Source organism: Rhopalosiphum padi, chromosome 2 (assembly GCF_020882245.1).
Source record: "Rhopalosiphum padi isolate XX-2018 chromosome 2, ASM2088224v1, whole genome shotgun sequence".
NCBI classification, from domain to species: Eukaryota; Metazoa; Arthropoda; class Insecta; order Hemiptera; family Aphididae; genus Rhopalosiphum; species Rhopalosiphum padi.
Window position 1 is genome coordinate 53,903,559 of NC_083598.1, and position 15,182 is coordinate 53,918,740.

Sequence of the window (15,182 nt, forward strand, 5' to 3'; positions counted from 1 at the left end):
TTATAATATGTATACGTAGGTTCATAAATTATACTATTTTTTTTTTAGATTTATATTTACGTTTTAAAAATGATATGAAGAAAAGGGCAATTTAACCATGATTTAGTGTGTTTGTTTTAAAAAAAGAGCTTCTTAGGTACACAAATTGCAAGAATTTAAAATTAATGGATCACAAAATGCATAGGTTATGAAGTTAGATCTCAAGATAAATTTAGGAATAATTTTATTGACTGTGACTAAAACTCATTCTCGTGGATTCTATAACAGTCGACAATTTATAAACAAAAATTGTATACTTAACATAAAAATTAATCTATTGACTATAGTATAGTATTGCCTCCACATGGAAAAATGTTATACAGGGTAAAAATATGTATACACTTTTTTAGTTAGACAATGGTGATATAAAATAAAAACAGTTGGTACTTAACAATATTATTTATATAAAGGGCATTACATTTCTATGACATTGATTATAGAGTAGTTTAACTATGTTAGGCTATCTGTCTACTGTCTAGTTATGTTTCAACATGTATGTATAATGTATATAAAATATAATTAACAGCTTAACACAGTCGGTAGGTACTTATATTTGAAATTCACGATAAATTTATTATTATATTGCAATTTTTATGAAAGATCGTTTAAGCGTATTTATTTATTAGATTGTTCATAGATTATAGGCTAGACTGGAATTAAATTTAAAGAAGCAACGGCAGTCACTAATAAAAAATACATAAAGTTTAAGGAACATTGTAAGACTTCAGACTCTAATATAAACGAATATAGGAAAATGTAATACACAGACCATCTTTTTACTTCATCAGAACTATTAGGAGTTAGAACATTTAAATAAAAGAAAGTAATCAAGATTATAATTTATAATGAAACATTCATTGACTATGGAAAAAAAATTCACAGTCAGAAATCAGAATCAAATAAAGACAATTAATCTATTAACTCTGATTGCTTAGATGTGACAAGTATTCGATTAGTAAAAATTATATAAACCAAATGTAGAATCTTATTTTTTAAGACTCAACTTTCGTGGCCAATTACTTATTAATCCTTTTGGGCCGTTAAGTATTTTTTCTGTATAAATATAAATTTAAGAAATATTTAAAAATATTTATTATTCATCAGTTAGAAATATGAATAAAATTATATTTTAACAAAAAAACTCATAAATATGGATTTTAATATTTTCTTAAATATTTTATAATATGTGAGATATAAATATTATATCAAAATTGCAAAATAATAATATCTAAACGAAAAAAGAAAAATGATCGACTGACGTGTGCTAATTTAAGTTCAAATGTAAGTAGTAAAATACTGAAAATAAATTATTTGAAAGTGTATTGATATTACTATAGGAAAAAAAACTATAAAAAAGTAAGTAGAAATTAAATTGAAAAACATGATCTATGATATATTTTGAAATAGATTAAAAAAATTACAGGAATGATCCGATGGTAAACAAGTCAATATTTAATATTCAATAAAAATAAAACTGTAGTTTTCGATTGTACTCGTGTTATTCGATTTTGTGACTATATGACAAATATTAGAAAAAATTTATATAAACAAGAAAAAAATCTAACTGTAAAAAATAACAATATTATTAATTTTCCTTCTTTTTTTCCACAATATCAATGTTTAGCTTTCTGTGCTATATTTTTTATTAACGATTACTCATTAGTATTATGGGTGTTGATATAAAAAAAAAACGCGAATTTGATTTACAGAAAACGAAATATTTACATTTTACGATTTTATATTTATTAGTCTTGTGATAATATTGTGTGTTTTAATTTGTATTGACGGTTTAGTGAAATATCTACACACAATTTCGCTTAAAATACTTTTGATTAATTGGATAATTTTTAATTATATAAAAACTAGATTTCGTTCCATTATCTAGACCAGTGGTGGCCAAACTTTTTTTACCGCGGGCCTTTTTTTTTACGTAAATCTAAAATATTATAGTTCTTTCGTGGGCCAAATATTAAACGATGGCGGGCCGGATTTGGCCCGCGGGCCGTAGTTTGACCACCACTGATCTAGACTATAGTAATAAGCTGTTTAGGTAAATTAAAAATAATAGGAAATTGAACCGACTGATCTTGTGTGTACGCATGCTGCATCTTTAAAACCGATTTACTCGTATGTGCATAATATGTATTGTATGCTGATGCCTATCCTCTATGGATATGAGAGTATACTGTATACATATTTAAAATTAATTATAGCATTAATTATAGTAATAGATTTTAAATAAATAGAGAAAACTTGATGGAAATTGAAAAGTGTATTTCATTTTCATACAAATTTAAATATATCTTATTTTAAATTAATTATCATTAATGTAATTTGTACAAATCATGAATATATTTTATATAAAAAATAATATTTGATATGTTCTTGTATAGTTTATACTTTTATTTAATACTTATAACTTATAATAATATATAATGTCGACATTTTGTTAAAAAATATACGTTTGATTGGCTTAATATGATAATTACATACTATACACAAAGTATACTCATCCCATTTTATCCTAAAATATTGCATTTATTCTAATTTTAATTTGTGTATACATACAGATTGTAAGTTAAATTAATTAGATCGTTTATATCATCGATTTAATTTTGTCTAATCGTTATAATAAAACTACATCAAATATAAAATAGTTGTATTTATGTTTAGTCTACAATACTTATTATATTCTGATAATTTTCATAAATTATAAAATTTTGATAAAATAAATTAATATTGTTTAACTTTAATTTTAAAATTACCATAACAGTCTTCACAGACATATTATTTATTGATCATGGCCTATTATTATTCTAAGTATATAAGGTTGTAATAACTTTGAAACTATAAACATAAAAATAACTATAACTCATTCGAATTTTGATTTATCTATCAACTTAAAAAAAAAAAAAAAAAAAATTTGCTTAAGGTATGATTTCCCTGCCGCGTTTGGACGTGACATCATGATGCCGTGCTGTTCCACTCTTTGACACTACGGGGAAACCGTACCTTTAGTAATTTATAGTAACAACAGTCTGTTCTCATTAAAAAAAAAAAGTATGTACCACCATCAAATATTCTTTAAATGGCATATAAAATCGAAGTGTACTTACATCGAAATACTAAAAATTAATTAATTAATTTGAATAAATGCTTAATTAAAGGTATAAATAAGGGGAATATGCTCGGTGCAATACTCTGTATAGTAAAATAATGATTTTTAATATACAATTTAACGTTTTATTACATTACCGACGGTTCTTAATATATTTTTGGTTATAAAATAATTTGTACATAAATTTATTTGATATAATTATATAGGATATAATATATATATAAAAAAAAAGGTAAACGTACATACAAACAAAATAATACTAGGTATATTTTGCAGGTATTTATTGATGATCAGCCCAAGTGACATGTCTTGGTTGAAAGTCAGAATTTAAAGTCACACGATCATTAAGGACCTTTTGATTTGATCGTCGAAAAAATGACCAACAGCCTAATACAATTAATGTTTGCATAGTGACTAGAATTATAGTGATTGCTAATCCTATAGGCCAAGTAATGCACCATTCGTTGTTGCGAATTACTGTAAAAATATATAATTAATTGTATATTAGAATCTAATAGGTAATCATTATTTATATAAACATTTAAAACTAATTATAATTATTGGTTAATTTATATTTTGTTGTTTATACTCGTATTGCTATAAAACATATTTACAATTTTGTAATATTTGTACGGTTTATATTTTAATATGTATATAATTTAATAATTGGAAAACATTTTGTATTAACTGCGTACATTATAATACATGGAATGACCTAACATTTTAAAGTGAAATACATTTTGATTTTAATTCATGTGTATTTGAAAATAATTGTATGTTTCAAACCTGAAGCTTCTAATCTTCTTGATGATCTCTCATTATTACTGTTACTATTACTAATTTGACTTTGACTGGCTATAATTTCTTCTTGTTCTTCAAGAGAACGTACTACGATTGCGAGTTGAAATGGCACTTCCTTTGTTTTAGTTTCAGAGGCCTGTGTATCGCGCTTTCGTCGACCATAGGACACCTGTCCGTTTCCACAATCACTCTATAAAAAAAATATATTAGATGATACAAAATTAGTTTGAAATAAATCTAAAAAAATTTAAAAAATATATCTATAAATACTATAAATGTACTCACTGGCTTACACAGCTGATCACAAAACATCATCATGAGGCTAAACCGTAGTACAGGTGACGAAGGAAATCGGAATGCTTTGAATCTTGCAACCATAGAATTTGGAGGTGTTAAATTCAACACCGGAAATGTCGATGGTTCCGGAGGACATCCTCTCCAATCTAAGAGTAACAAAGAGTCCAAACCATCTCCAGAACTAGCAATCAAGTGGCCTGCTCTTAATTGTGATGCGTCTAAAACAATTATTTAATTAATTAAATGTTAATACAATGACAAAAACAATAAATAAAACGTCTTACTATATGGTTGATTCACATCAATCCGGAGCTCTAATTCATCGCCGAGTTTTACTTCAGATACTTGTTTTACGTTCCGTCCTACTTCTAAAATTCTCATCTTGGCGACTTGATTTGCAGAGCCAACTAAACCATTTGGATCGTAGCCACCGTCATTGTATATAGTGTTATGTATACTATATTAGATAAAAAATTATAATTTTCGTAATATTGGTAATAAAAAATGCAGTATTTGGATTAATATATTTAAAATCCAATTCAAGTTAAAATTGTTCATTTTCAACAATATTTATTTTTAATTGTTTGATATACGAGTACATATTTTTTTAAAATTTAATACAATAATACCTACTGTTTATAGTTTTCTTTAAAAAATAGTAATATAAAGGACATATAAAAAATTATACAAATGATAAAATGATGTAACAAATATAGTAGTATCATCTATAGTTAGTACTATTTATGAAAAAATAATCGATTAATTGGGGTTTAAGCAAACAGGCACTGTAGAAGAGCGATGACTACTAATTATATTCATTACTTTAACATGTATATTTTATAAGATCGAGTGAATTAAAATGTTTTTAAAATAGTAAAAATATTCTGAATATACCTATTAATATTATTTAGTTATTTAAATATTAAAATTGAATAATGAAAACTGTTATCCAAAACGTTATAGTACTTTTATTTCTCATGTTTAATTGAATGTTAATTTTGGTTAATGATTAAAAATAATTTTAACTAAGCACAATATAGGTAGTATTGACTTATGATGTGCTCATCGACTATAATATTTAGCATACCTCGGTTCTGCTACTCCAAACGTAGCGTCTAAAGTAATGTTCTGTGGTCTAGATGCCAAGAACGACGGGTGGGGACTTGAACCAACAGCACATGACACTTTGGTCACTCGATCGCCAACGGTTTGTATAATCGGGTGGTGTTGTACTACGACAACAGCTGTAGCCAATTTCCTATTGCTGTTTGCCGATTTAGCCACCACAACATCACAGCGATTACGTTGAGTGTGGTTTTCAACAATCGGAAGGGTAATCGTTGTCATATCTGTATGGCGACCGTTAACACCGCATTCTTCTGGTCTTCCTAGCACAAACATTCTGCCCTTGAAGCCCTGAGATCTCAACGACACTATCATAGAGTCATCATTACACGAGACGCTTACTGAAATCCAATATATCAACGTGATTTTTTTTTATTCATATTATTTTATATGCATTAATTATATATGGGCGGGCGATGACGTTGATTATTCTAAAGAAAAAATACACGTAAGAAAAACAAAAGATAATAATATAGTATAAGAACATATAGGTACTTACCTATATAATACCTATATTATATAAAATTAATAATCAAGTGTACGAGGCTTAAAATATAATTGGAAATCTAACAACTTTAATTACTTTTAATGACTAATTAGATGGTTTAAATAGATTTTGAGTCAATTAGTTTGGAAAAATAAATGCTGTCTTACAATCAATACAAGTAATTCTTTCTATATAAGTGGAACACGGTGATGGGATGAGCGGGCCAGCTGTATTTGTGTCGTCACCGTGTAAAAGACAAAGAGTACCACCAAATCCATCTGTAGGGCATTTAAAAGTATAACCTCTGCAGCTAAAATATTGTTCAGATTCACATCTTTCTTTGCACTATATAGAATAAAATTCATTTAATTACTATTTATTATTTTATTAATAAGCGTTCATTGTGACTTCACTTCATACTTGTTCAATATTAATGTTTTCTACTTGTAAGTCCACTTGTTGTAAAGTTCTATCATAAACAGGTTCGTGCCAGCATGAACTCATTTGATTTACACCTTAAGTTTTAAACCATTATTTTATAATTTTATATAATTGTAAAATAAAACATTAGATAGTGTATATTTTAAAACCTGGCAGTGTATTGGCGCATTCATTTTCTAAATATTCGACTTGATTCCGACTCGGATTAAATGCCGTAGGTTTAGTCTTACGGGTTTCAGAATTCAATGAACACATCTTGGTTGATCGAAAGTAATTCGCTGACTTACAATTGTTTTGGTCAATACATAGTTGGGCACATCGCCATTTGTCGCCAATATTGGGTATAACTGAATATTGAAAACCATTTATTTCGTAGTCCATGGACACTTCGATTGGCCATGCTCTTCGGTTACACGATTCGGGAACTAATAACGAATATAATAAAGTTACGAAATTGGTTTTTTCTTCATTTGCAAATACATGAATAATCCAGTCGTATAAATATATTGAGCACTTACCGCGGAGACAGGCTTTTCTAAAAAAGTTTACATTAGGGGTCACGACAATATTGTCGGTGGAACTCCCCATGTTAGGTACCCGGTAACATGATGTCGATGTGTAATCTATTATGAAGCCGGCACAGTCCACCGACTTTCTACATCTAAAATTCACAATTATTTACGGATGTTAAATATAAAATGTATAAAAACGTTTAAAGGCATATCTAAATTGTTCCTTTTAATTACCTGTTGTAACATTCTGCCGTTATGGCAACTCCGGGAGTGCTGGCGTATAATAAGATCGGCTGTACTACAGATCTTGGAGCAGAATTACTATATTTAACGTACGTTACTGGTACGCCATCTGGACAATCTTGACCTATAGTTATAAAAGCAGAGTTTGAGTATATTTTTTAAAATATTATCTACCGACAGATTGAAATGGTTTTCATAAACAGATATAACAGATATATTATATTATGTCTATGTTACTAATATTACGTTTAATTCAAATTGTTAAGTCGTTAATAGTACTTGCATATGAGCATAATCAGGAATGTAGAAGTAAAAATTGGTTCGCGGTGAATTGGTCGCGAACAATTGATCGCCGGTGAATTGGTCGCCGGTGAATTGATCGCGGGCGAATTGATCGCGAATACAATTGGTCGCCAAAATAATTGATCGCCAAACGAACTTTTTTAGTTTTTTAAGTATTTTATTATCCTAGGTATATTACCGAATTTTATGTTTATTATTTTAGAATATTTAAGTATTTTTAAAATTTAATTAATTGACATTATTATTTACAGAATGTGCTTAATGTGTAATTATTAACTATTGACAATATAATATGTAATTTTTAAATATATTTTGAAATTTAATTAATTGACATTATTATTTATTATTTTATTTTATTTATGTGTAATTATTAACTATTAACAATATAATGTATAATTTTTATTTGATTTAATTTTAAATTTTCATTATCGAGTTCGTATCATTATATTGTTATAAAGTATTTATTATTGATATTATATACCCACACGGGCATTATCAGTTTATTTCTGTCGTTTCTAATCACGGCGGCATAATCTCAAATTGTTCGTCAAAAGCCAACGTCTTCTCATTGTTAAATTATCAATACCGTGAAGTCACGTAATTTTATTATTATATAATTGTCAAATTAACTTGTATTATTATTAACCCTTTTAGTGTTAAGGTGATATCAACGTGGCCGTGATCAAATTGTTATTATTATTATCCTCTATATACATAATCTATTTATTATTTTTTTTAATTAAAATTAGCATTTAACTGTACGTTATTTAAAAATAAAACAATAAGAATACTTAAATATTCTAAAATAATAAACATAAAATTCGGTAATATACCTAGGATAATAAAATACTTAAAAAACTAAAAAAGTTCGTTTGGCGATCAATTATCTTGGCGACCAATTGTATTCGCGATCAATTCGCCCGCGATCAATTCACCGGCGACCAATTCACCGGCGATCAATTGTTCGCGACCAATTCACCGGATACCGTAAAAATTTAATATAGTCTGGTAAAAATAATTATTTTTACTTCTCATCAGCTATTTAAAGACGTATTTCATTATATAATATGAGATAAAAACTACTTAAATGCGTACAAATTCATAACTGCATACTTAAAGATTTGTTTTAAAATGCAATAACTAGATAATATGTGTAGCATACTAGCATAATGCATATATTATAACAGTCTTGTACACCAATACATATTAGGTGTTCGTATTTTAATTACAATAAAGAAACAGCTTTTACGTATAAAAGCCCGAGACTACGAAATTGAATTTATCCGAGTTGTTTTTTTTTCAACTCAAAAAAGCGAAAGTATACCGAAATGACAATACATATGTACAACTTAACAATACACTTTGTAGGCGTGTAGTATAGACCTAGCTAATTTTGAAGGTCGACTTAATTGTATATTATTTTCACGTTGTATTATTATATAACACAGGTGGTCCCAGCTTAAAACAATGACTGCTTGTTTTATAAAATACCAGTGTCATGATCAATTTTATGATATAAATTGTAAGCTCCCGCTGATCATAGCTGTTTATATATTTAGCGTGGAAATTAAATGGCTGATAATTATTTAATGATTCGTTTCATTTAATGTACGTTATTTTAATTAGGTAGTAAGCAAATTTCTTTTGTTGATATGGGTAATATTTATTAAGTTAATATGATTATGTATTTCATTTCATTCTTTAATTTAAATATATAACGTGCCAAGAAAATTAAATAAATTAAGAAATAAGAATTAATAAAGTTAGTTAATGTACCAAGAGTATAATGAAACTTTGTAGAACTACTAATGTGATAATCCAAAAATACGACTATTGTTATTACAATTTACTAAAAAAGTTTTCGAGTAAAATTCAATTATATATTTTGTGATATATAGGTATTATGTTGGGACATAAATTAAAAATGAGATCACTTACTGGAGTTATAACAATAAAAACGTAACAATCTTTACTCGAGTTATTTAATATTCGTTATAGTAGCTAACCGAAAGTATAGATGCATAACGATGTAATATTTTACATAAATATAGCCTGTGAATATTTATCACTTATTATAGTTATTAGTGCAACAGCCTCTAGACATTTGCCTGACACTATTTTTATTAGTAAACGTATTCGTGTCACACTACAATATATTTTGTATAACAACTTCACTACACAATCATCTGCTGTACTTATTATGTACAGCCTACAGGTAGTTTATATTTTGTTAAATATGTTTAATTTAAGATTATCTGTAAGGTCTGAATTTAAATTCCTTATAAACTATCAGGAACGGAAGCATACAATATTGATTATTAATATGGTAATAACTAAATCTATATGCACTAAGTTATATAAATATATAAATATCTCCTAATATATTAAATAAAAAAAAAAAGGTCAAAAATGTTTACTGTCAGATACACCAACCGCCCGAATGTCACATCAATCATAAAAGGAACAGAAACCTATTTTTTAATGTTTTTTTTTTCAAAATATTTTACGAAAAACAAAATATCGCTCATAAATTAAATTTCTTTAGCTTGCAAATCAACGTAAGTGGTAATAATAACGATCATCACTATAAAATGTATACATAAATTACAATCCTTATACATAATATAATATGATTAGATCCATATTGTAATCGAATTATATTTTTGAAAATTCAGTTAATGTAATATATCATGTTAAAACGTTATATTTTTAAATTTAACCATTATTTTAGAATTTATTAAACTTTAATATCTGTTCCATGGTTTGGGTCTAAAGTGCCCAATTTTAGTTTTTGATAGATTTCAGTTAAATTTTTTTTTTTTACTATTTTAAGTTCTAGTTCTATTAAAAATATTAAATTCTAACTTAGATATAAAGCCTAATGGTGCAAACACATTCGATTAATTTTATTCCTAAAATTGTCAATCTGATTGAATTAAAATCTCTTATTCCTGAAAGTTGTAAATAGTGATTTGAACACGCGATTTATTACGCGTTGAGATATGTTGGTCATGTTTGGGTCATAAATGCATAATAATGTGGTGCGTAATATCGTTATAGTAACACAGTGACGTATTTATTGGTTCCGACAGATTTCGAAAGAGTGCAGAGGATATTATAATGTGGACAAATGTATACAATATACATTATGTATAATCATCACGTATTTATAATATAAACATACACTAAGTGTATAAAATCGATATAGTAATGCATAGTTTTTATCAGTTGATTGAGGAATAAAAAACTAAAATGAGAATGACCGTCATACCAGATAAAAAAGTACATTTTTAAAGCGATACGATTCATATTATAATAATTCCGTGGAAACACATTTTCCATCGATATTTGTCAAACATTATATTTCTGGACTGGATATGGTTCTGAAACTTGTAAAATATATTTATACAATGAAAAATAAATACTATTTCGATAATAGGTTGTACGTAGGTATCCGTTAAAATAAATCTTCGAAGCGTTTTCTGGTTGGATAACCTGATTGCGAATATACTCCGCAAGTTAAATATTCAAGTGTGCAATGTAATGTGATAGCTATAGTACATATGTACATAAAGATATTGATGGCTAAGAAGCTAAAATCTTTCTGAGAAAAACATTTAACGCTAAAGCTGTTTTATTTTTAGACGTTTAAAAAACATAATATTAAACATATGCACGGCACATAGTGTTTAACACTTTTTTTTTAACTAAAAATATTAAAACCGAATTTTTACTATGTACCGGATCACACAGAGTTGAATACTTATACTCGACTTGTAGCCTGACTAGCCTTTCGTTATTTATATGTACATCATCAACGCCGGATCTAAGTCTCGGGAGGCCAAGGTGTCTGTTTAAAAATAAATGATATTTCTAAATAATTGTCTATACTTAAATGATGTATTAATCAAATATTTTTCGGTGTTCAATATAAGTGGAGGTGGTTTTAAAGAAGAAAATATTTCAACTCGCGGTTCATGTGTTCCATTAAATCGAGTCGCAGTTGGGGTCGTACAACTGAGTCCATATTATAATGATATAGTCTATACTACAAAGGGGTAACTTATCGTAACTATATTTTCCTCGACCATTGTTCTATATGCTGTTAATAATCGATTTCTCCGTAAACTTATGAAATCTTAGGCATCGTCGACTCGAGGCCCCGGCGCATTGCACACCCCCTCGTTAAATCCGACGCCGCGTACACGACACGTGACTATATATAGCGTAGTACTGCGCGTGAAAGAGGCTTTGTAAACGTCGTCTCAGTGTCGTCGTATTATTATTATTATTATTTATTATAAGTATTGGGTAGATGCGACGAAAATAATGCCGCCGTCTCCGGGCGATAACGACGTGCAGACTTACCGTGCGCCGGTCGCTGGAACGCCACGACGTACACGACCAGCAGCAACAGCGCCCCGCGCGATTCCATAGCGCGGCCGCGTGCGTTGACGGTCGAACACCCACGTCCCGATTGCGATGGCGTTTCCTCCAATAATAGTACACTATTAAATTATAATATTACAGGTAGTTTGCGGTGACCGTCGCCCGATGGGTATGATACGGCAATATCGCTGCGATTTGCGGGCAATGTACCGGACGTGCGTCGTGTTGATGCGGTCGATCTCGCTGACGGACGGACGGACGGACAGGACAGGTATTAATGGTGATAATATATTGTCGGCGGACGGTTTCGCGCGCGCGTGTGTTGGCGGTACGCACGTTGGCGATCGTTTAAACGACGGCGTGCGGTTACGGCGAATCTACGCGGACCGACGACGGGCGGACGGGCGCGCGGGCGGCCTTGCGACGGGTCACGTGCTCTGTCGTCGTCGACGGCGACGGCGACGTTGACGTCACCGCTGACGGGTACATCTAATGGTTTTAATATTATTATTATTGTTGTTGTTATAATATTGTTATGACTTTTATTGTTATTGAAGTCATACCGCCGTCGGTTTATAGTGATTCTCGCCGACTAATGGTGGTGGTGGTAGGGCGGCCGACGAGGGAACACGACAAACCATTAAACTTAGAGGTATCTGCCTATAAATCCACACGTCACCTGATTGTATTTTTCCCCACCTTAGCGTATATTATAATATAATCAGAAATGTACTAAAAAACAAAAGTGTCTAGGTACAAGGCACATCAATTTTGTACTTGTACAGATACTGCCTATCCGCGCTATCCGCGAGGGGGAGATTCAGAATTATTTATGTTAACATAATAACATTACATCATATAATAGCGGATTACATACGTCTTATTATTTTTAAACACACAGAAAACGCGAACTTATATCCGCTTTTTTGTATTGCTTCATTACCGCGACTATACAAATTTCCAATGACTCGACGGAACAACAATATGAAATGCATTTAACGCGATTAAAAAATAATACGATAATTCGATACGAAACGGACGGTGCATTGTAACAAGGATGTCCCCTCCACCCCGTACGCAAGGCGTATCATCAGTGGCGGATTCAAGGGGGAGGTGGTGAGGGGTCCCGGCCCCCTTGACAGTTTATTATATTTTTAGTTGTAATAATATGAGTTAACAATGGTTATAATTTTCATGTTAGAAAGAGTTATTCTTTATTTGAAGGCCCAACACCAAATCCTAAATATCGTGTTTACAAAATTAATATGAAAAATGTTTGGCTCTTCCCCCCCCCCAAAAAAAAAATCTTAGATTCACCATAGGATACACATCTGAAATTTTACTCACAGCCAATGATTCTGGACGTCTTAAGCTAGTCATCGAACCAAAGAAAAATTTGTCATTCATAGATGGCCACAATCAGCCATTAAGCCAAGAGAGTAATTCAATAGGTAATATATTGTTTGACTTATGTCCACATAATATTACAATCATTAAGTGTAAGCATCGGACATTTTTGTACACGGTCTCGCGATATTCGAGATCTTTGAGATGAAATTTCAACAAATTATTGTAGGTACTTTAAATAGTTGTACCGCAGTGGATGTCAGAGAAAAGTTGTGATATTTTTACGAAACAACTAATATACCTATATATTATGTTGTATTGTGAGCTGCAGTTTAAGAAGTTCTTAATAGTTCAAGTTCGTCATCGAGTTGCTTTGTGTATGCATGATCTTGAAAGGAGGTGTACCTAAATGAATTGTATTTCTACATAAAAATTTGATTCGGAATTTAACTGAATAAGTTAATTATTATTACGTGGAATTTGCTATAATTTAAATATTAAAATTGAAAATTTATAGATTATGGGTGACGGTTTAGAGGATGGGCGGGTGTAATGACCCTCTGAATCTTCACAGACAACGAAATCTCGACTGTGATGTGCGAGTGTAATGTGTACATTATACAACGGCCCCGGAGAACTCGGAACATAATAAAAAAATGAACGCAGGTGAATGCATATTGACATAATATAAGTATATATACAATATACATATATATATATATATATATATGTGTATATATAATATATATGTGTAGTATATGGGATACTGTATACACAGTGCATAGTCCACACGTACGTAACTACACATTATAATAGTAGTTATTCAAATATTATACTTTTTGTTTTAAAAATACGCACACACACACAAACACATACAAAATGTATTATATGCGTTAAATGTGAAAAAAAGGAGGACATACGTGTGCTTTACAAATATATCATACGAAAGTGAAACTGGCATTATGCGCGTATTTACGGAGATAAAACATTTAAATGGCCGGTTACGCAAGTAGACCTTCGGTCATTTTTGTTTTCAGTTTTTTTTTTTTTTTTTAACAAACGAGAGAAAATTGACTGCCTAATCAACCCGTGCTTTTGGACGGCCCTATATGTATTATAATATAATATATATGGTATACGTGTTCAAGGCGGCTCGTGACCATTATTATACTGCTACATACCGATCCTCGTTTTAGAATGTTTCGATGAAATAGCCATAGCCCATAATATCATCGTCGTAAAACGGGACGGACACCCTAATAAAATTGAACCGACCGCGATGTATTGGATAAAGATTCCATACAGAACACACTATAGTGTTTAGTATAATATTATATTACATTTTATTCGGTCGTATGAAGATATTGCACTATAACGTCATGTATTATAGACTCTATTTTAAAAATATAAATTACAGTTATAGAACACATTTTTTAAAACACTTTTAATAAATTACAAAATTAAGAACTTATAAATCATACTAGATGAAGTAAGTACAACATTAAAGTTTTATTGTACGTAATTTAAAATTTAAATTCTGTGGGGTGTATAATGATTAACGAACATTATTAATATATTATTATACTTCGTACGGTTACGATTTATTTAACAAATCCGTTGATTGGAATAATTAACTAAGTATTTATATTTTATGATTATTATGTATGTAAAAACTTGTCTCGAAGTATTAAAATGATGAAGGGTCAATACTTATTTTACCTTAAAGTCTGGTTTTGAACAAAATAATGAATAAGTGGTAGTGAAAAAATTATTGTAGTTATCCTATACTAATTTACGAAAATATATATATTATATATTCCTACATATATCCACAATTAAAACAGATATTCAAATTATAATACATGTTAGGTTGTATAGTATAAAAAATAATTATATATTGAAATTCGTTAACCAAGATTTTTAAAGTACAAAAAATATAAAATTTAACCGCAGAAATCATCGTAACAATTTATTTACATTGATTAAAAATTATTGAATACACGAGGAAATAATAACTAAGAGTTCTACAACTATATTAATAATATTATAAGGTATTATATAATTATTGTACCTACATTAA

General features: G+C 29.5%; 1 protein-coding gene across 1 annotated transcript; it reads right to left on the minus strand.

Annotated features, from left to right (window-relative positions):
• Nucleotides 1–2,292: 2,292 nt before the first annotated feature.
• Nucleotides 2,293–12,113, minus strand: LOC132921849 (uncharacterized). Its single transcript, XM_060985074.1, has 11 exons — nucleotides 11,735–12,113; nucleotides 7,055–7,187; nucleotides 6,827–6,969; nucleotides 6,458–6,733; nucleotides 6,288–6,382; nucleotides 6,035–6,212; nucleotides 5,343–5,721; nucleotides 4,540–4,712; nucleotides 4,244–4,473; nucleotides 3,944–4,148; nucleotides 2,293–3,634 (listed from the first exon to the last, which is right to left on the minus strand). The coding sequence occupies exons 1-11, from the start codon at nucleotides 11,799–11,801 to the stop codon at nucleotides 3,438–3,440; spliced, it is 2,076 nt and encodes a 691-aa protein (XP_060841057.1). The 5' UTR covers nucleotides 11,802–12,113; the 3' UTR covers nucleotides 2,293–3,437.
• Between the last annotated feature and the right edge of the window lie 3,069 nt (nucleotides 12,114–15,182).

Coding starts and splice junctions, on each gene's coding strand:
- LOC132921849 (XM_060985074.1), bottom strand. CDS start 11,801: ATGGAATCGCGCGGGGCGCTGTTGCTGCTGGTCGTGTACGTCGTGGCG. Junction 6,213..6,287: donor AAAACATTAATATTGAACAA/GTATGAAGTGAA, acceptor TATTCTATATAG/TGCAAAGAAAGATGTGAATC. Junction 3,635..3,943: donor AAGAAGATTAGAAGCTTCAG/GTTTGAAACATA, acceptor ATATTTTTACAG/TAATTCGCAACAACGAATGG.